We start from the raw sequence: 22,980 nt of genomic DNA, 5'->3' as shown, positions 1-22,980 counted from the left end.
GTTTTGTACTTTGGGGTGTCCTAAAAGCATGATCTTTTCCCTTTGACATTGTTCTTCAAATTTTTAACCAACCGTAGAAGCATGTTCTGGATTCGGTAGAAATACCAAGCCATTTGTTTCCATTGGCATTGAAAAATCTTTGAATGTTGAAAACAATGATTTTCCATAAAATACTCTAGCCAGTGGAGCTAAACATCACAAACCTGCTGGAAGGATGTGAAAGCATTAGGGATGGTGAGGAAGATGCTGCCTGGATTATAGAATATGAAGGAAGGTTGAGCAAGCTAGGAGTTTTTGATTTTGGAGTGAAGGAAAATGAGAGGCAATATAGTGGAGGTGGATAACATTATGAGGGGCACAGACAAGAGTGGATAGTCAGCACTTTTTTTTCCCAGGGTAGTAAAGTGAGTGGAGGAAAGTTTAGAGGAGATGTCAGAGATAGTATATTTTTACAGAGTGGTAGGTGCCTAGAATGCACGGCCCTAGGTGGTAGTGGAGGGAAGCGATACATTGATTATGGAGTAGTTTTGTATATGTTGGTGCAACATGATGGGCCAATTGCCTCATACTGTGTTGTACTCTTCTATTTTTGATATAAATATTAAATTAGTTGAAGTTAATATATTCTTACACTTCTTCCCCATCAAATTTCCAAATGAATTCCAATGGTTTACAGTAAATATTGCCTTGCAGTTTGCTTCCAGGGTGCATGAAAAAGAGAGCAATATTAACATTTAGTGAGATTTTTCCTCCTCCTGTCTTCCCCTGCTATTTCTCAGTGGACATCTAGTTCTGCTGGGAGTCACGATCTAAATCTGTGTGTTGCTATTAATTCTGTGGAGTGATATCATGAAGTATCTACCTGACACACTATAGGACGATAAGAAGACGACTCTCTCATTCCAGTTAGCCTGGTGAATCTCTTTTGGGCAGCCTCTAATGCTAATATAATTCTTAAAATCTAAATTGTAGTCACAATTATTTGAAGAATAAAACTGAGGTGTCTGCTGAAATAGATGTTATAAGACTTCCAAATTTTCATAGCTCATCTGATCTTCTTGATTACAGCCTAAAAAACATCCGTCTGTACTTATTATGCAGTACTTTAAATTGTGCTTGCATTTCTATTACATAAGCTATCATCCATTATGGTGACATGTCATTGTGCACCCATTTTCAGACAGCACAGTAAATGCTGGTGGATTCTCTTCTTTTGCAATACAAACGTTCGTACATTAAATTTTGCACTATTGATGATGCAGCATACAATGATAGAACAATCACTGAGAATGACAGTGATGATTGACATTAGTTAGTTCCAGAATGGAAAGAGAATAATTAGAGCAAAATAGTAAAGAAAAGGGACATTTGTTACGGTAAAACATATACTCTGGTTTTACTTTAGTTATTTTCTTCTGTTGCTTCAACAACTTACCATCTCTCTCCATTGCCTTTCAATAATGTTACTGTTGGTGCATGACAAATGACTGACACCTTTATTTGAGAGAGGGCAAAACAGAATTAGATTTCAGTAGTGACAATATAATACACTGGGGAAAGCAAAATCACACAGCCGTTGGCTTGACATAGCTAGTCTATTCCATCTGACCCACAGGTATGGAGATACGATTAAGATTTCTTTTCTCACTGCTTCTTCTCAATTCTGCTGCCGATTTTAGTTCTGATTCAAAGGTTTGACCTTTCACTTTTCACTGCTTTCTCAGAGTGTGTTAAATTACTGTTATTCCCTTGAAGTCTACCTGTTCATACAGAATTAATACACTACAATGTGACAAAATATTGTCTGTTCAGTGAAAGAATGAAGCTGTGAGGAATTCAATCAGCAAGGGCAATGCCATTCCACAGCCTTTGGATGATCGTCTTTTATCCAAACCAAATCTTTTTCAAGTCATCTTACATTGAAGTCGCAAACAGATTTCATGCCAGAACCTGAATGTACCATGATAGATGAGGCATGTCACTCAGACAAAGCAATATAAACTTTGACAACTGTGGAGTGAAAAACTGTGGATTTCTCAGGTGTTTACTGGAGTACTTTAGAAATAGAAAAACAGACTTCACAGGCAATTATACATTTGCAAAATGTTTTAAAAGGAAACAGTAACTAAACATAAATATGTATTCTTTCTCACAAACTTATTTTTTGAGTTATTTTAATAATTCTAGCATATTCTGGAAAAGCCATACTTTTTTCTGATTGAAGTTTTGACTCATTTCAAGAAAGTAATCTTGAATTTTATGTATGATAAAGATACATAAACCAGAGATTGTGTCATGTGACAGGCATTTTTTTCCCTGGTTAGTTATTTTTAATTTGAAAGGAATTAATGAATTATATCTCAGTTGCAGCTACTCAGGAGGTGTCCCAGCATTGATGTGGCCAGCTTGAGGGAATAACATAATCCTTCATGATTACTTATTGAAAATTGACCAATCAATTCATATTGGTTAGTTGGCCAATATTTTGCCGTGATCTACAAGCCTGAGGGACTTGAGAAGAAATTTTGAAAACTTATTATAGAATCATTTTAATGGAATAGCAAAGTCATATAGCAATGTGTATGTGTGTGTGTGTGTGTGTGTGTTGTCTCTGCAGAATTATTGGAGATATAGCAAATAAAACTTATTTTCAGAATCACTAGAATTGTAGAAACTAATTCAGCAAGAAGCAACCAAAACCATTTTAATTACTTTGCTGTATTTTTTTAATTAATCAGTTGCATAATGTCAACTAGGAAAGAAATGGATTGTTAAATTTACAGCTGCTTTTGTCAAAGCCTCATTTACCTTATATTAAAATCAGGTACTGATATCTACACTTACGTTTTGTGTAGTATTTATTGGAGCACTATGGTTTTGTGTTGTTGATAATGAGTTTAATGAATATTAAGAATTATTAGAAACCATTTTACCACCTTATGCTTTTCAAGTTTGAATTATTTATTGTTTTTAATTTTAGAATACAAAAGAAAAATTAATATGAACTCTGTGTTAAGGCATGGAAAGAAAGTGCATGTCACAGGCATTAAGTTTTTATAGTCTTTTTTTGTTACAAGACTAACATGAAGAAGAGTTACAGTGAACACAAATAAATCAGACAATTGAATCAAGATTTAACTAGATAATATGGGCTCTCTTCAAAACTAGCAGTCAGATGAATATTTTTGTAAAGTTGTTATATGATATGATTTAATTTGTTGTTTTCGGTTTGTCTATAATATAACTTCAATAACTTAGGAGGTGATGCAGCTTTCTAATTCTTAATTAATACAATAATTTTGTTTGCTAAAAAAATAACTGCCTGAAAAATTTGAAACTTGAAATGTTGTAGGTAGCATTTCTTAAACTACCAAATTCAAAATTCATGTGACAACTGTATAGCTCAAGATTTAAGTATTAACCTTTAACCTTTGACGTTACAGATTTTAACCAATGAAATGTCTCTTTAAACTTTAAAGGAAACAATGATAACGAACGCCTGGCGATTGCTAGACAGCGAATCCCATATCGACTTGGTCGAGTAGTTGATGATTGGCTACTCGACAAAGGTAAAAACATTGATTAAAACTTCAAATAAAAAATAATTTGAACATAACCAAGTAGTGTTGGATTGTAACACTAATAAACTTAAAATATAAATTGCCAGTAAAATTAAATAAAACACAATGTTTTAAACAATAGTTAGAATTATTGCATTGCGTGTTGAAAAATTATTTTCCCATTATGAAATATCAACAGTTTAATAAGGATACCCCATTAACTTAAGGTTAAAGGGACTGTTAAATATAGTTTTCTAATTGTGATCAATGTACAACATTAATCCTAGACATTTAACAAACAGTGATAAATCCTGTTCAGAATATGTTTACTATGTCTAAATTTAATCATTAAAGGATGTACAATTAGCAGTGATCCATGTTTACATTTCTGCAACAACGTCCTTTTAAACTATATATAACTTAAATAGTGCATCATGTGAATTGGAAAGAAGATCTGAAGTCCCTTTAACGTTTATTTCAAACATTTGAAGGAATTATAGTATGAAAAGAAGTTAACAATAAAAACTGACATTTGCTGCATGCTTTTGCTGTGCTAAAACTGAACCCTTTAAACAGATAATAAATGATTTTTGTCACAAATCAAGAAGTGATACTGTTGAAAAGGTTTGTTCTGTTGGAGTGAAATGTTTCACATAATTATCTCATTTTATGTGTCTCTTGTAAGTTCACATCTGCATTGCTGGTTTTGTTTTTTTTTAATTTTGAACCAAAGGTAGGCTTGCTGGAAGGCAATCAAACATTCTCATATGCTCTTACAACGTGTATTTTTTTTGTGAAGCAACTGTATTTTTATACCTGTATGTTTGTACTCCAAATTCCATAAAAATTGCATTGGAAAGAATGCTGTGCCAAGGTAAATAGAAAGAAGCAGATCTGATTGCCCTTTAAGCAACCAAAACAATTACGTTAATCCAAGACAATATTTACTGAAATTCTACATTTCTCATATATTCCATCAGAGCAATAAATTACTCTTCATAGTGTTCTTAAGTAATTTATTGCATTCCTTAATCATCTCATAAATTATTTGTTACTTCACATAAATGTAAAATAAAATTCCTAATTTAATTAAGTCCACATTCAACATTTTCCCTATATATGTAACGATGTTTCCACAGGACGACAGCTTACAATCTTCAATAGCCAAGCAACTATAAAAATTGGTGGCAAGGATAAAGATCGTCCATTCCAGGGTCAGCTAACTGGCCTGTACTACAATGGCTTGAAGGTGCTTAATATGGCCGCTGAAAATGATCCAAATATCAGAATAGAAGGAAACGTGAGATTAGTAGGGGAAGTGTCTTCAATGACAACGGAAACAACAACCACATCAAAGCCACATGAAGTATCAACTACCATCATGGAAACTACAACCACAATGGCAACTACCACCACCAGGAAGGGGAGGTCAACAACCACGAGAGACATTATGACTCAGGTATTTAATCATGAGTTTTTGCTTTTTTCTGATTTTGTGTGAAAATAAGGTTCTTTCAGCATATTTTTTGTTGTAAGGATCAAGGCAAGTTTCAGTGTCAAAATTCTGTGCAATCGTAATCTAGAATGAAAATTTCTGTGAAGTCATAATCAAGAGTAAATGCTTCTTATTTAAGCATAGCTTTAAACGTCAGGTGGTGCTTCCATCATTTGGTAATGTGTTGGTCCTTGAGAGAGGATGAGCTGATTGTATCAGCTTCAGTTACTGATGTTTGATATCAAGTGAATAGTCCTCTTTGAAGATGTGAGTTAAATTTTACCAGCCCTTAAAATCATGTCAATTTAACAATTAGCAAGAGATGAAAACTGGTATAGGTCAAGCAACCTTCTACACCTATTCAACTATTTAGACAGATTTTGATCTTGAATGAGCTCATGCCTCCTCTTCACTTTCCATGGAATGGCTGAATTTCACCTTGCTTCAGCAGCTGCATTGTTCTTTGTAATTAGGACATTTGAGCAGGGATATTGGCCTGAGTGGTGATGATGTTGATGTTGCATAGCAGGTGGATTTGGAGGATTAGTTGTTCCTCTCTAATGCTTTGAGGTGGTTCCTGTAAGCGATCAATGGGTCAGAAGCAAAGGAAACAATAGAGACTACCGCTGCCTGATAGACTGTGGTCTTTGTGCCACATTTGTGGTCTTGATCATTGTTGTGTATGTAATATTTTAGTAATATTTGAGCAATATTGTAAATATATCGTTTCAGTAAGAATTCTTTATTTCTTTAAATAATTCATTATGGATTATATGTTAAATACGTGAATTGCATACATCAAGATGCTACCATGTCACACGTATGCGCCTCACTTAAAGTAAAAACAAAATTAAGACGCATTCTTGGATTCCTGTTTTTTTTTCTTGCAATTACTTTAATGTTTTGGAGTTACAAAACATAGCGGTGGTGACGAGTTATTTTCCAGATGAACCAGAGATGACTATGTACCTGTTGAAACATAGCAAGACATTCAAATTTTTAAAAAAATGCCTGTGAGAAATGGTTGAGTAAAAAATAGAGTGCAGCACGTGCTTCTTTGGAAAAGGGGAAGTTTGGATTTAATGAAGACAGCAAACAGATAAACTCACCTGTTCATAAACCAGATGATAATAATCTTATACAAAAAATAGGAGAAGTTGCTGGCTATATTGGAAAGAGTAACGTGTATGATTACACAAGAAACAACTTGAATTTCGTATACTGAATGGATTGGGCAGTATTTTAAAGCAAATGAAATAGCTGATGAGGAGAATGTGCCAATTTTGCTGAGTGCATAGCTTTTAAATGCATATCGTTTGACTGCTCACCAAACCAACTGAAATGAGCTTTCCTGATATTGGGAAGGTAATGCAGGAACAATTGGAACTGGGAACATTGTTGATTGCAGAATATTTTAGGTTTCATAAGCAGAATCAAGAGGAAAGTTTCATAAGCAGAAGCAAAATAAAGGGCAGTCCATTTCAGTGTACATGGCTGAATTGAAGAAGTTGTTTGAGTATTGACAGTTCGGATAATGGGCTTAATAATGCATTGAGAAACCGTTTAGTTTGTGGAATCTTATAAGAAAGCATTCAAAAACAGCTCCTAACTGAATCATAGCTTACCTTTAAAATAGCAGTTGAAATAGCTGTATCAATGCAAACAGCAGACAGACGCAATTGAGTTGCAGTCGGGAATGAAAGTGAGCATGAACAAAATTGTAATGTTTAAACAGAACCTTGGCTGGCAGAAAAAAATTGTGTTTCCATTGGGGCAGTGGCTCACATACACTATACCAATGCAGATTTAAAGGTGAAACTTACAGTAAAAACAACAAGGTAAGACTCATACAAAGACCATGTCGGGCAGACTAAAATAAATGGACTGCACAGGAAGGGAAAAAAAGATGAAAAGTCAAGTTGCAGTTTCAAAAAGAGCATTAATCTGCATGTTGTTGATGGAAAAAATGATAATGATGAGAGTAACACACAGAACAATGTAGGTTTGAGATTTACAATGTGAAAACTATCAATAGACAAGCAATATGGCTTAACTTAGAGGTGAGTGTCAAAATAATTAAAAGTGGAATTGGAAACTGGCTTAGCTGTTTTTGTCATTCCACAAAATGAGTTTGAGTGGCATTCGAAAGATTTTGACTGAAGTCTGTAGATATCCAATAAGACCTTATACTGGAGAAAAGCTCATTTCTGTGGTAATTACATTTGTAACAGTGAAATATAAAAACCAATAAGCCACAATGAGCTTGTGTGTGGTTTAAAAAAAAAACGGGAGGACTGCTAATATTGGGACATGAGTGACTGAGACAACTACAACTTAATTGGATATCCATCCACCATTTGCATGCTGCATCCTCTGTAATAGAGTCAACTGAAACTGAATTAAGAAAAATACTGGATGATACCAGAGCAGTGTTCAAGGATGGCATTTGAAAACTCAACCATATCAAGGGTAAACAGTGTTAAAGGAAAATGCCATACCCAAGTTTTGCAAAGCCCGTCCGGTTGCTTATGCTATCCATGATAAAATAGCCAGTGAGTTAGATCGACTGGAGGCTGAGGGAATTCTTTCCAAGGTTTAATGGAGCCAATAGACAGTGCTAACGTTACCAGTAGCAAAGAAGAATGGGTCCATCAGGATCTGTGGTGATCTTAAAGTCACTCTCAGTTCAGTATTGAAGTAGATCAATGCCCTCTACCCAGGAGAGAGGATATCTTTCTTGAGGGGAACACTTAAACCAAGTTGATTTAGCTGAGTCCTAGCTACCAATGGAGATGAAAGGAGAGTCCAAAGTGTTTCTGACTATAAATAGTCACAAAGGGCTTTGTCACTATAATAAGCTTATCTTTGGAGTAGCATCTGCACTTGCAGTCCACAGAAAGCGATGGAGCAGATGGTGCAAAGCTGTTCAGGCACTCAGTGTTACCTGGATGATATCATTGTTACCAGTAAAGATGACAAAGAACATCTCCAAAATGTCAAAACAGTGTTAAAAAGAATAGAGGATTATGGGCTCACAGCATGACATAACAAGTGTGAATTCTTTAAACCAAGCATCTTTTACTTTGGTTACACTATTGATGCATAGGGATTATACAAATGTGCTGCGAAAATTCAAGCAGGGGTGGATGCCAGAAGGCCAAAGGACATGTCACAGTTGTGGTCCTTTTGTAGAATTTGTCAATTACTATACCAGGTTCCTGCCAAATGTGGCTACTGTGCTCCACCCCTTTTACACATGACTATAGGTCAGAAAGAAGTGGCAATGTGAGATGGTTTTCTAAAAGGTAATAGACATGGTGACATCAGACACTGTACTCATACATTATAGAGTCATAGGAAACAGCAGAGAAACAGGTCCGCCAGTCCATCAAGTCCATGCCGAACCATTTAAACCCCTTCATCTCAGTGACCTGCACACAGACCATAGCCCTCCATACCACTCTTGTCCATGGTCCTGTTCAAACTTCTCTTGAACATTGAAATTGAAAAAGCATTCACCAATTTCACTGGCAGCTTGCTCCACACTCTCACCACCCTATGAGTGAGGTTTCCCCTCATATTCCCTATAAACATTTCACCTTTCACCTTAAATCCATAACCCCTAGTTGTAGTCTCAACCAACCTCTGTGGAAAAAGCCTGTTTGCATTTAGCCTATTTATACTCATAGTTTTGTATACCTCTATCAAATCTCCCCTCAATCTTCTGAGTTCCAGGGAATAAAGTTCTAACCTATTCAATCTTTCCTTATAACTGACGTCCTCCATTTTTGTTTTTGCACTAGTATTTTTAATTTAGCTATTTAATTTACATGTATATACTTACCGTAATTTATTTATTCTGCAGTTATCATGTATTGCATTGCACTGCTGCCCGAAGTTAACAACTTACATGACATATGCCAATGTTGTTAAACCTGATTCTGATTCTGTCCCATAACATTCTTGTAAGTTTTCCCTGCACTCTCTCAAACTTATTTACATCGTTCTGGCAGGTAGATGAACAAAACTACACACTATATTCCAAATTAGGCCTCACCAAGGTCTTTTACAACTTCAACATAACATCCCAACTCCTGTACTCAGTGCTTTGATCTATGAAGGCCAATGTGCCAAAAGCTTTATTAACAACCCTATCTACCTGTGATGCCACTTTCGATGAATTATGGACCTGTATTCTCAGATTCCTTTGTTCTACTGCACTCCTCAGTGCCTGACTGTTCAATGTATAAGACCTACCCTGGTTTGTCCTCCCAAAGTGCAGCACCTTACACTTTTCTGCATTGAGTTCCATCTGCCATTTGTCAGTCCATTTTTCCAGCTGGTTCAGATTCCACTGCAAGGTTTAATAGTCTTCCTCGCTGTCCACTACACCCTCAATGTTGGTGCTATGCACAAATTTGTTGATCCAGTTAACCCCATTATTATCCAGATCGTTGATATAGATTACAAATAACAACAGACCCAGCAATGACCTCGTGCCACTCCACTAATCACAAGCCTCCAGTCAAACAAGCAACCATCTATTATCATTCTCTGGCTTCTCCTGAAAAGCCAATGTCTAATCCAATGTCCTACCTCATTTGAATGCCAAGAAACTGAACCTTCTTAACCCCCACCCATGCGGGACCTTGTCAAATGCTTTGCTAAAGTCATGTAGACAACATCCACTGCCTTGCCTTCATCACCTTTCCTGGTAACATCCTCAGTAAACACTATAAGATTGGTTGGACACAACCTACCATGCACCAAGCCATGCTGAGTAATCCCTACGTACTCATGCAACACACATCAAAGTTGCTGGTGAACGCAGCAGGCCAAGCAGCATCTATAGGAAGAGGCGCAGTCGACGTTTCAGGCCGAGACCCTTCGTCAGGACTAACTGAAGGAAGAGTGAGTAAGGGATTTGAAAGCTGGAGGGGGAGGGGGAGATGCAAAATGATAGGAGAAGACAGGAGGGGGAGGGATAGAGCCGAGAGCTGGACAGGTGATAGGCAAAAGGGGATACGAGAGGATCATGGGACAGGAGGTCCGGGAAGAAAGATGGGGGGGGGGGTGACCCAGAGGATGGGCAAGAGGTATATTCAGAGGGACAGAGGGAGAAAAAGGAGAGTGAGAGAAAGAATGTGTGCATAAAAATGAGTAACAGATGGGGTACGAGGGGGAGGTGGGGCCTAGCGGAAATTAGAGAAGTCAATGTTCATGCCATCAGGCTGGAGGCTACCCAGACGGAATATAAGGTGTTGTTCCTCCAACCTGAGTGTGGCTTCATCTCTACAGTAGTTAGTCCTGACGAAGGGTCTCGGCCTGAAACGTCGACTGCGCCTCTTCCTATAGATGCTGCTTGGCCTGCTGCGTTCACCAGCAACTTTGATGTGTGTTGCTTGAATTTCCAGCATCTGCAGAATTCCTGTTGCCTACGTACTCATGTAGTCATTCTCTTAGAATGCATTCAGTAGCCTTGCCACTACTGATATCAGGCTTACCACCCTGTAATTTCCTGGTTTATGCTTCGAGCCTTTCCTAAACAGGAGAGCAACATTAACTATCTTCCAATTCTTTGGTACCTTACATTTCACTAAGGATGATTTAAATATCTCTGCTAGGACTCCAGCAAATTCTGTACTTGCCTTCCACAAGTCTAAGTATACAGAGTCCGGGGATTTATCCACCCTAATCTGCCTCAGGACAGCAAACACAACCTCCTCTGTAATTTGTATAGGGTCCATAACCTCACTGCTGCATTGCCTCATATCTATTGACTCTGTGTCCATCTCCTGAGTAAATACAAATGCAAAAATCCATGTAAGATCATAAGATCTCCTCAATCTCTTTTGGCTCCACACATGGATTACCATTCTGATCTTCTAGATGACCAGTTTTGTCCTTTGCTATTCTTTTACTCTAAACATATCTAAGATTCCCCTTCACCTTTTTTGTTCCCACCTGCTTTTTCCTGCTATGCACCTCAATAACTTTAACCAGGGCCTCATTATCTCTAGAAAACCAAGATCCTCTAAACCTCTTATCCTTACTTTTTATTCTGACTGGCACATACAAGCTTTGTACTCTCAAAATTTCACTTTTAAAGGCCTCCCACTTACCAAGTACATCTTTACCAGAAAACAGCCTGTCCCATTCCACAACTGCCAGATCCTTCTGACACCATCAAAATTGCTCTTTTCCCCAATTTAGAATCTTAAACGAAGGATCAAACCTATCCCTTTCCATAATTACCTTGAAATTAATGGCATTATGATCACTAGATGCAAAGTGTTCCCTTACACAAACTTTTGTCACTTGTCCTATCTCATTCCCGAACAGGAGATCAAGTATTGCACATTCTCTCATTAGCACTTCTATGTACTGATTAAAGAAACTTCCCTGAACACATTTGCCAAACTCTAAGCCCTCTAGTCCTTTTACAGTATGGGAGTCCCACCCAGTCAATATGTCAAAAGTTAAAATCAACCAATATCACAACCTAATGTTTCTTGCAACAGTATGTAATCTCGCTACAATTTTTTTTCTCAAAATCATGCAGACTGTTCCATGGTCCATAATATAATCCCATTAAATTTGGTTCGCTCCAAATTATGACCCATCAACCACCAGGATCCTGAACCAGCATAGGTCACTTCACTCAACTCAATACTAAATTGATTCTATCACCTATGGACTTACTTTCAAGCCTGGTCCACTATAAAATATGATCATGGCTAACATACACACGAGGAATTCTGCAGATGCTGGAAATTCAAGCAACACACATCAAAGTTGCTGGTGAATGCAGCAGGCCAGGCAGCATCTCTAGGAAGAGGTACAGTTAACGTTTCGGGCTGAGACCCTTCATCAGGACTAACTGAAGGAAGAGCTAGTAAGAGATTTGAAAGTGGGAGGGTAAGGGGGAAATCCAAAATGATAGGAGAAGACAGGAGGGGGAGGGATGGATCCAAGAGCTGGACAGGTGATTGGCAAAAGGGATATGAGAGAATCATGGGACAGGAGGCCACCTCCAACGGGATCCCACCACTAAGCACATCTATCCCTCCCCTTCTCTCTCTGCTTTCTGCAGGGATTGCTCCCTACGCGACTCCCTTGTCCATTCATTTCCCCCCTCCATACCTCCCCACTGATCTCCCTCCTGGCACTTATCCTTGTAAGCGGAACAAGTGCTACACATGCCCTTACACTTCCTCCCTTACCACCATTCAGGGCTCCAGACAGTCCTTCCAAATGCGGCGACACTTCACCTGTGGGTCAGCTGGGGTGATATACTGCGTCCGGTGCTCCCGATGTGGCCTTCTATATATTGGCGAGACCCAACGCAGACTGGGAGATCGTTTTGCTGAGCACCTACGCTCTGTCCGCCAGAGAAAGCAGGATCTCCCAGCGGCCACACATTTTAATTCTACATCCCATTCTCATTCTGACATGTCTATCCACAGCCTCCTCTGCGGTAAAGATGAAGCCACACTCAGGTTGGAGGAACAACACCTTATATTCTGTCTGGGTAGCCTCCAACCTGATGGCATGAACACTGACTTCTCTAACTTCCGCTAATGCCCCACCTCCCCCTCGTACCCCATCCGTTATTTATTTATATATACACATTCTTTCTCTCACTCTCCTTTTTCTCCCTTACGATCCTCTCTTATCCCTTGTGCCAATCACCTGTCCAGCTCTTGGCTCCATCCCTCCCCCTCCTGTCTTCTCCTATCATTTTGGATCTCCCCCTCCCCTTCCCACTTTCAAATCTCTTACTAGCTCTTCCTTCAATTAGTCCTGATGAAGGGTCTTGGCCTGAAACGTCGACTGTACCTCTTCCTAGAGATGCTGCCTGGCCTGCTGCGTTCACCAGCAACTTTGATGTGTGATGGCTAACATACTTCAGGCCACATCTCTACCTGGTTATTAACTGTCTCCACTGATGATGCCTGACCTGCTGAATACTTCCATCTTATTATGCACTTCCTTCCTGCTTATCAAACATTTGTTAATATAATACTGCCCATAACATTCTTACCTGTAATGGATAATTTTTCCTTATGGATTTTTTAGTTTTCCATAGAATATATATTTGTTTAGAATTATGATTTTAAAAAAACTTTTATTATTTGTACATTGAAAAAATGTTTTAATGTAATTTCCTAATCTACTATTTGCCAATATGATTTAGTTAATGGAATTGATTGCTTTGTGCCAAAGTTTGCGAATGATATGAAGATAGGTGGAGGGGTAGGTAGTGCTCAGGAAGCAATGCAATTGCTGCAGGACTTATACAAATTGGAAAAATGGGCAAAAATGTGGCAGATGGGAAGTAGTGTTGGGAAATGTATAATAATGCATTTTGGTAAAAGGAACAATAGTATGAATTATTATCTAAATTAGGAGTGTTCAAACATCAGAGGTGCAGAGGGATTTGGGGTCTTCGTGCAAGAGTCCCAAAAGGTTAATTTACAGGTTGAGTCTGTGGTAAAGAAGGAAAATGTAATTTTGGCCTTTATTTCAAGGGGAATACAATATAAATGCAAGGAGATAATGCTGAGGGTTTATAAGACCATAAAACATTGGAGCAGAATCAGGTCATCTGGCCCATCAAGTCTGCTCTGCCATTCAATCATGGCTGGTTCTTTTTTTGTCCTCCTCAGTCCCAGTTCCCAGTCTTCTCCTCGTAACCTTTGATGCCATGTCCGATCAGGAACCTATCAATCTCTGCCTTAAATGCATTCAATGATCTGGCCTCCACAGCTGCACGTGGCAACAAATTCCACAAATTCACCACCCTTTGGCTAAAGAAATTTTTCTGCATCTCTGTTTTGAAAAGGTGCCCCTCTATCCTGAGGCTGTGCCCTCTTCTCCTAGACTCTCCCACCATGGGAAACACCCTTTCTACATCTACTCTGTATAGGCCTTTCAATATTCGAAAGGTATCAATGAGATCCTCCCCCATCCTTTTGAATTCCAACTAGTATAGACCCAGAGTTCCTGGAATCACCCTTGTGAACCTCCTTACTAGTCAGGAGACTAGTAAGATACGAGTCAAGCCTCACTTGGGAGTATTGTCAGCAGTTTTGGGATTCCATATCTCAGAGAGGATGTGCTGTCATTGGAGAGAGTCTAAAGAAGTTTCAAGAGGATGATTCTGGGAATGAAGGGGTTAACATACGAGGAGTGTTTGGCAGCTTTGAGCCTGTACTCATTGGAATTTAGAAGAATGCAGGGGGATCTCATTGAAGCCTACAGAATGTTGAAAGGACTAGGTAGGATGGATGTGGAGAAGATGTATCCTATAGAGGTCCCAGCTTCAAAATTGAGGGGTGACCTTTTAGAACAGAGGTAAGGAGGAACTTTTTTTAGCCGGAGAGTAGTGTATCTCTGGAATGCTCTGCAACAGACTGTGGTAGAGGCCAGGTCCGTGGGTATATTTAAGGCAGAAGTTGGTAGTTTCCTGATTGGTCAGGGCATCAAAGGATATTGCAAGAAGACAGCTGTATGGGGTTGACTGGGATCCGGGATCAGCCATGATGGAATGGCAGAGCAAACTTGATGGGCTGAATGGCCAAATTCTGCTCCTATGTCTTATGGCCATATGGTCTTAATACATTGTTGACGCCCATACACTTGTCCTGAATTAAGTTCAACACTCTCATAGTGCTCATGCCTATGTTCTTCTTGGATTGCATAGATTACTTCCCCGAAATGGTCCCTTATACTGAGATTGTTAACTAAGCTATTCTCATTACTTAAGATAATATCTAAGAGAGTTTGGTCCCAAATTGAAAATGTATAATCTGAGGGGATTTGGAAGATATGGGAGATGATGGAAAATACATCAGTTTGGTTACACAATAAACTTCAAAACTAGGAAAATAAATTTTCTTAGCAGGAAGAACAAAACTGAAAATATAACTCATAGCAGCTAGTTGGATGCTTTGTCAGATGCTTCAGATCATATTATATTTTTGCCACAGATTGCTGGAAATGTGTATTGATGCTAGCTGGCTAACATCCTTTGAACATCAATTTCAATGTGCTATCTTAATTTCATTTGAAGACAAAGAAAGAACTAAAATGAATAAATAGATACAGAAATGAATAAAACTAATGAAAATGGATTCAGAGAACTAAATCCAGAAACAATGAAAGAGCTAAATAAACAGCATATAAAAATATTTATATTCCACAATTTCATTGTTTGTGTTCTGAAATTCTGTAATAAGGAACACTTCAGTACCATTGAGTACCTCATTAACATAATGAATAACCTATCTTAAATGTTTGTGACTATTTGATATTAATGGTGAAAATCTATGATTTAATGAGATTTTAGAGTGAAATTATCTTTTTTTGGTTATGGTGAGGTAAGCATTGCGATCATTATAAAATGCTGCTACTTTAGCACACTAGGAACAATGGCTGCCCAAGGTTCATTATATTTCGTGGTCCACATTTTCCAATTATAAATAGATTGCTGCTGTACAATTATGAATTTTCATGCTCTTACAGTTGATATGTTTTTAATGGTGAGGAGGCTGAACAAATAAACCCAATCTGAGGCAAGTCAATTAAAAATTGAATTTGGAGTTGTTCTTTAATGAAAGCAAGCAAATTTAGATGCATCCATCCCTCTTGCTAATTCATTGCATGCCATGACTGAAACTCGTTTCACAAAATGTTCCTTTTGAAAAATCTAAACTCGCACAGAACTTAATTGGAGTTTGTTTACATGCTTCATTAATTATTCATTGCTGTAATTTAGCTAAAAGAAATATAACTCCAGGAAACAGGTAAGCATTTTAATGTTGTGAATCACTTTTACACCAGCTCTTTTCAGAACAAATTATCAAAATTGGTCTAAGCTTCTAATTTTCCAAATAAAATCCAATAAATCCAAATTAGCTAAATTGTATTTTCAGCTCAATGTATGTACTTCCAAGCTATCTACTGGTGAGAATTAATCAGAATTATGCATGTTGACTATTGTCAAAATAACTGTTGGCATTTTTCAAATCATTGCAGTAATGCTATAAAATTTACAAATTCAGAGGATGTTTTAACTAATTATTTAAAAGAGATTACGATCTGAGACAAGTCTGGGCCAGTATATTGTTATTTGATGGGGCTACTTAGATTGAATTCAGAGATGATAATGTTAAATTTCAGATAACTTCTGATGATTTAAAAGCCGATAAGAATAAAACACATTTTAATGCCTGTGATTTATTTCATTTCCTAAATAAATAGAATTAAAATTGATATCCAGACTTTGAAGTTTAAGGGCTACATTTTTTCATGTACCGAACCAAAGTGCCTTGTGTACATCAAACTTAATACGATGCAATGTTAAACAAGTTGGTGCACATTTCTGGACTTGTTATTGTCAGACATTAGGAAAGAAAGACTTAGAGATATGTGAAATTTGATAACACTGGCACTGTGAGGAACATTTCACTTTTGATGAAAGAGGCATTTGAATTTGTGCCTGGGAGGGGCATTTGGCCATATGTCAAGATGTCAAAAACTCAAGCATTCAAGATCAAATTCATGCCTTACAGATGTCTGGCAACTTCTTGCCCTTTGTGTTCTTTGCACATGGAAGTATTGTCCAGTGCAGGCTGTTCTTCAGATGTCTGTGAGGCTCTCCAGGCCTCTGTGAGGGCTATGCTAGCCTCATTTTTATAAATCGTTGTAATATGCACTCATTGGTTGACTCACAGCCTAGCTGCTGAGAGGGAGTTCATTATTTTGGGATTTGACTCTTTTAATGATGATTTCCTCACTTCAGGGCTGTGATGAAATATGTTATCAATACAGCAAATTTCACAGAAAAGAAGAACAATGTATGTGGGAGACCACTTGGTGCTGTTTTGGAACTAGCATTCATGATGTTTTTCATTCAATTGTAAGCTTTAGGAAACAGTACTCGGGAGATTGTGAAAACCATTTTAATGTCATAAACCAGGGCAAAAATATTTTTGGAATCAAACAAGATCTTCAATGATAAAGAGACTTTAACAATTAAGCACATTTCTTCATGACATATGTAGAGTGGTTTCAATATAAGAGAGTATAACCCTTCACTTGAAGCCAAAAAGGTTGAAGGGGTGAATTGGCTCCTGGCGTTCTGATTTTTCTTTGTGGTAAGATGCAATGAGGTCACGATTCTTGAAGAACAGAATGCCAATTGCAATATGTTAATTGTGAGGAACTGTACATGTGAAGAGAATAAATAGAAATATATAGTTTGTAAACGATTTTGAGGTGTCAGCAGACTGAAATTAAAGTACACAGTTACTATGAAGCACAGAAGTGCTGAAGAATAACAATAACTGAAAAGTATAACACAAACTCCAAGTATAATCTATTATATTAGACCGTAAGATGGAGGAGCAGAATTGGGCCATTTGGCCCATCGAGTCTGTTCTGCCATATCATCATGGCGGATCCATTTTCCCTTTCAATGCTAATATCCTGCCTTCTTTCCTTAGCCCTTCATATCCTGACTGATCAAGAATCTATTGTCCTCTGTCTTAAATATACCTAAAGTCTTGGCCTTCACAGCTGCTTATGGCAAATGAATTCCATAGATTCGTCACTCTCTGGCTAAAGAAATTCCTTGTCATCTCCATTCTAAAAGGATATCCTTCTATTCTGAGGCTGTATCCTCTGGTCTTAGATACCCCCATCATAGGAAACATCCTCTCCACACCCATTCTAACAAGGCCTTTCAACATTCAATAGGTTTCAATTAGGTCACCCTCATTCTTCTGAATTCCAGTGAGTTCAGGCCCAGAGCCATCAAACGATCCTCATATGATAAGCCTTTCAATCCCAGAATCATTTTTGTGAACCTCCTTTGAATCCTCTTCAATGTCATCATGTCCTTTCTTAGATAAGGGGTCCAGAACTACTTACAATACTCCAAGTGAGGCCTCACCAGTGCTTTATAAAGCCTCGACATTACATCCTCGTGTTTATATTCTAATCCTCTCGGAACTAATGCTAACATCCCATTGGACTTCCTGACCACAGACTCAACCTGCAAGTTAAACTTTAGGGAATCCTGCATGAGGACTCCCAAGTTCCTTTGTGCCTCAGATTATTTGAATTTTATTTCCATTTAGAATGTAGTTTGCACTTTTATTTCTTGAACCAAAGTGCATGACTATACACTTCCCGATACTATATTCCGTTTGCCACTTCTTTACCCATTTTCCTTATCTGTCTAAGTCATTATGTACCCTCTCTGCTTCCTCAATGCCACCTGCCCCTCCACTTACCTCCATATCATCTGAAAACCTGGGCACAAGGCCATCAATTCCATCATCCAATTCATTGACATAACATGAAAAGAAATCTCAACACAGACCCCTATGGAACACCACCAGTCAGTGGCAGCCCCCTAGAAAAGGCTCCCCTTATTCCCACTCTTTATGTCCTGCCAATCAGCAAATGTTCGGTCCGTGCTACTATCCTTCCTGTAATACCATGGGCTGCGATCTTGTTGAGTAACCTCATGTTTGGTGCCTTGTCAAAGGCCTTTTGAAAATCTAAGTATACAACATCCACTGATTCTCCTTTCTCTACTCTACATGCAATTTCTTCAAACAATTCCAACAGATTTGTCAGGAAAGGTTTTTCCTTAAGGAAACCATGCTGAGTGCGACCTACTTTACCATGTGCCTGTAAGTACCCCAAAACCACATCCTTATCAATTGACTCCAACATCTTCCTGACCACCGAGGTCAGACTAACGGGCCTGTATTTTCCTTTCTTCTGCTTTTTTGCCTTCCTGAAGAGTGGAGTGACATTTGCAATCTTCTGGTCCTCCGGAAACATGCAAGAATCAGTTGATTCTTGAAAGATCATTACTAATGCCTCCACAAACTCCTCAGCCACTTCTTTCCAACTTCCCACTAACTTTTGCTGTATTATATGCCCTTTTTTTTTACTTTTATGCTGTCTTAGTCCTGCTTTGTCAGCTATGGTCGCATCCTCTTTCCTCTAGAATACTTACTTATCATTGGGATCTGTTTATCCTGAACCGTCCAAATTGCTCCCAGAAACTCCAGACATTGCTGTCCCACCGTCATCCCTGCTAGCATACCCTTCAAATGAACTTTGGCCAACTCCTCTCTCATGCCACTGTAATTCCCTTTCCACCACTCTCACCTCTCTTTTACACTTTATGTATCAGAAGAAACTTTTTCGTATCCTCTTTCCATCTTTACCTTCTTAATGATTTCTTTAGTCTCCTTCTGTTGGTTTTAAAAGCTTCCCAAACCTCTAACTTCCCACTATTTTTTTTCCTTCTTATATGCCCTCTGTTTGGATTTTATATTGGCTTTGACTTGTTAGCCATGGTTATGTCATCTTACCTTTATAATAATACTTCCCTTTTTGGATGTATATATTCTGTGCCTTTCAAAATGCTCACAGAAATTCCAGCCATTGCTGCTCTGTTCTGCCAGTGTTCTTTTCCAATCACTCTGGCCATCTCCTCTCTAATGCCTCTATAATTCCCTTTACCTCACTGTAATATTGATACATCTGACTTAATCTTCTCCTCTCAAACTGCATAGTGAATTCTATCATATTGTGATCACTGATTCCTAAAGGTTCTTTTACCTTAATCTCCCTTATCAAATCTGGTTCATTACACAACACTCAATCCACAATTGTATTTCCCCTATTAATCTCAACCATAAACTGCTCTAAAAAGCCATGTCATAGGCATTCAACACATTCCATCTCTTGAGATCCAGCACCCACCTAATTTTACCAATCAACCTGCATAACAAAATTCCCCATGAACTATTGTAACATTGCCCTTTTCACATGCCTTTTGTATTTCCCATTGAAATTTATATCCCGTGTCCTGGCTACAGTTGGAGGTTTGTATATAATCCCATCAGGGTATTTTTACCCTTGCATTTTCTGCCTGTCCTTTCACTACATTTCAATTTTGACCCAAGTTACACTTTAGCTCATTCTACTGACTGCATTTGTGCTCTATCATTGGCCTGTCCATCCTCCATCCTCACAGTCTCACTACACATAGCACTAACTTGTACATCAACTGCCCATTCCTTAGCATTATCACTCTGCTTCCCATTCCCTTGCCAACTTAGCTTAAACCCTCCCCAACAGCTCTTGGAAACCTGTTGGTCAGTTTCAGGTATAACTAGTCCTTTTTGTACCGGTGATACATTCCCCAGAGGGGATCCCAATGATCCAGGAATCTGACACTCTGTCTCCTGCCCCAGATGCTCAGTTACTCATTTATCTGTACTATGAGCCTATTCCTGCCCTGACCAGCACATGGTACAAGGAGTAATCCAGAGATTACTACCTTGGAGGTCCTGTTCTTCAGTCTCTTCCCTAACACCCTATCCTCACTGTGCAGGACCTCTTCCCCCTTTCTACCCATGAGCTTTGACTGCTCACCCTCCTCTTAAGAATAGTTTGTAGCCACTCTGAGACATCCTGAACCCTTGTACTTGGAAGTAACATCCCATCTGGATATCTATTTCACAACCACAGATTATCTTATCCATCCACTAGAGATACAGTTATCATGTCTTTACCCTGCTGAGCCTTAGATACAGCTAGAGTGCCAATGGTGTGGTTGCTGCTGCCTTGCCCTTGTAAGATATAGCCAAAAGGGTATATTTGTAGCTGAGGGAAATGGCCAAAATGGAACCCTGCGCTGACAGTTTACTCCCCTCACTTTTCCTGCAGGTTACCAATCTACAATCTGAATCCTGCAATCTTGGTGTAACCACCTCAGTTAAAAATTTCATCTGTTAAGTTTTCAGCCTTCCACATGGTCCTGAGTACATCCAGCTCCAGTTCCTTGACTGTGTCAGTGAGGAGCTGAAGTTGGGTACACTTCCTGAAAAAATAGTCATCAGGGAGCTCAGTAGGTATCCTGAAATCCCACATCTTATGAGAGGAGCACTCTACTACCTGAATTACCATCCTACCTACACCTGTTATATCTCTAACTTCTCAAACATAAGTTCTAACCTGCACCCGTTCTCATCCATATCTACTGTGACGAAGTCTGACCACTCTGACACTGTCCCATTCCAACAATGATCGCTCCAACAACGCTTACACCTCACTTCTTTTTATTGGCCCTTACTAAGTTAGCATTAGCCCAAGCACTCTCCTGCTCTACAGGCATCCTGATAGGCCCCACACTCATTTAAAACTGGCGCTTTGAAGTCCAATAGAAACTGTTTTAAATTCACTCTGCAATCTCTCACTGCACAGAATATATAAGGTATAAAATGACAAAACATTAAGTGATGTCATGAGTAATATCATTGTAGCTGTTCTCTGACTTAAATTCAGCAAGAATGCTGAAATTTAATAGAAATAGCACCATTTGTTTGTCCAACATCCACACCCATCAATGGAAAATCCAGGTGCATGCTTTAATAATAATATCTTAATCAACCTGAATTGCTTTGCTTTCACTTAATTGAATGGTTGGGGAATAATCATAGTTAAAGATCTACAATATATCTACTCAAATTATGGGCAATATAAATAGGTCAATGCAGGGGACTTGCTCATTTGAGTTTAGCACCATTTAGTGTTAAATACAGTTAATGCTATAATGCTCTGTATCTGATGTATTACTCTCTAAAACTGCCTCTGAGAAGATTAATTTATTTGTATTTACAGCAGATTACAAGTGTAACTTTGACCCATACTCACATTTTATAGCTTCATAGGGTATGGCTATCAGCTCACAGATGACAGCGTATAAAGATCATCTTATACATAGTAAGAATAGTGGGTGATCTGCTGAAGATTAATTACACCATGGATTTGAAAAATAGCAGACCTTTGTGATGAAAATACTGCAGAGCCTTTTCTTAAGCAGTCATAAACTCCACTGTGCTTGAAACCACGTGTATTATTTGTCAATTTTCCCTGTAATGTAAATTCATTTTATAGGTCTCTCATTAAACTATACAGATGGTGATTTTAATATTTTACCATTTGGGGAGATTGGTACAGCCAATTAGCATGAAAAAAAAGTTGAGCACATTATTCAATATTAAAAAAATACAGTGAGACAGTAAAATACTGTATGAAGTCTGGTAAATGATGGGCTAGCATATCACCTCGGTGAAAATTATTGATAGATATCATGCTAGTATTGCAAAAAGAGATAGAAGATACTTCTGAATTACTTGCCTTTTTTTCTCGCAATCTCATCAATAATAGCTGAAATTAAAATTAGTTTTCATGGGAGCTTGTGTAAAATATGTGCAGAAAGTCATTCTAAAAAGATAGAACCATCAGATCAACAAATTTACTTGCTTGAATCTTACCAAATATATCCTTTGTTGGCCTCTGTGAAATCCCATCTCTCTTGAAACCACTAAAGAAACTAATTACCCAGTTGTACTAAAGATCCAAGTAAAATAAGTAGAAAAGTCTATTTTCATAAACTGGGGTACCAGACATAACAAAGACACACTCATCCCATTAAAACCTCTGTACTTGGGAGCTATGCTGCATTTGGAGAGCTGTTCCAATTTCAGCAACTTTGAATGACATTTAGAGGCTGTAAAGTTTGGTTCTAGGGATACTGTGGATTAGTCATTAAAGAGTACTTATTTTATCAGGTTTATTGTTTGAGATTCCACTTTGCCCTGGAGATACTGATGGAAATATGCCTCATGCTGCAACCAAAGAAACAAAGCTGGACTGTGTTGTCAGTGGCACAAAATTTGATGGTAATTGACAACTTGTAAGCCTCATGATCTTTTTAGTTTTGAGCAGAGAATATCAGTGAGAAAGTGTACACTGCATTAATGGTCAGAGAAACTCTCTCCTGATTGAGTTCTCTGGGTAATAGATTTATGTGGGCACTTTGCGAAG

The 22,980-nt window shown here is 38.3% G+C and overlaps 1 protein-coding gene across 22 annotated transcripts in view; it reads left to right on the top strand.

The window, feature by feature from the left end:
* nrxn1a (neurexin 1a) overlaps positions 1-22,980 on the top strand; it is a 1,799,241-nt gene that overhangs the window by 1,646,127 nt on the left and 130,134 nt on the right. For 18 of the 22 annotated variants that reach the window (XM_063055858.1, XM_063055840.1, XM_063055854.1 and 15 more), the window contains 2 exons: positions 3,480-3,569; positions 4,700-5,019. In XM_063055858.1, coding sequence (XP_062911928.1) covers positions 3,480-3,569; positions 4,700-5,019 — 410 coding nt within the window. The remainder of the gene's footprint in view (positions 1-3,479; positions 3,570-4,699; positions 5,020-22,980) is intronic. The other 4 variants (XM_063055856.1, XM_063055855.1, XM_063055862.1 and 1 more) reach the window with 1 other exon arrangement.

This window comes from Mobula hypostoma, chromosome 8 (genome assembly GCF_963921235.1).
Source record: "Mobula hypostoma chromosome 8, sMobHyp1.1, whole genome shotgun sequence".
NCBI classification, from domain to species: domain Eukaryota; kingdom Metazoa; phylum Chordata; class Chondrichthyes; order Myliobatiformes; family Myliobatidae; genus Mobula; species Mobula hypostoma.
The sequence above is the reverse complement of the archived record's forward strand: the minus strand, read 5'-3'. Positions and strand labels throughout refer to the sequence as shown.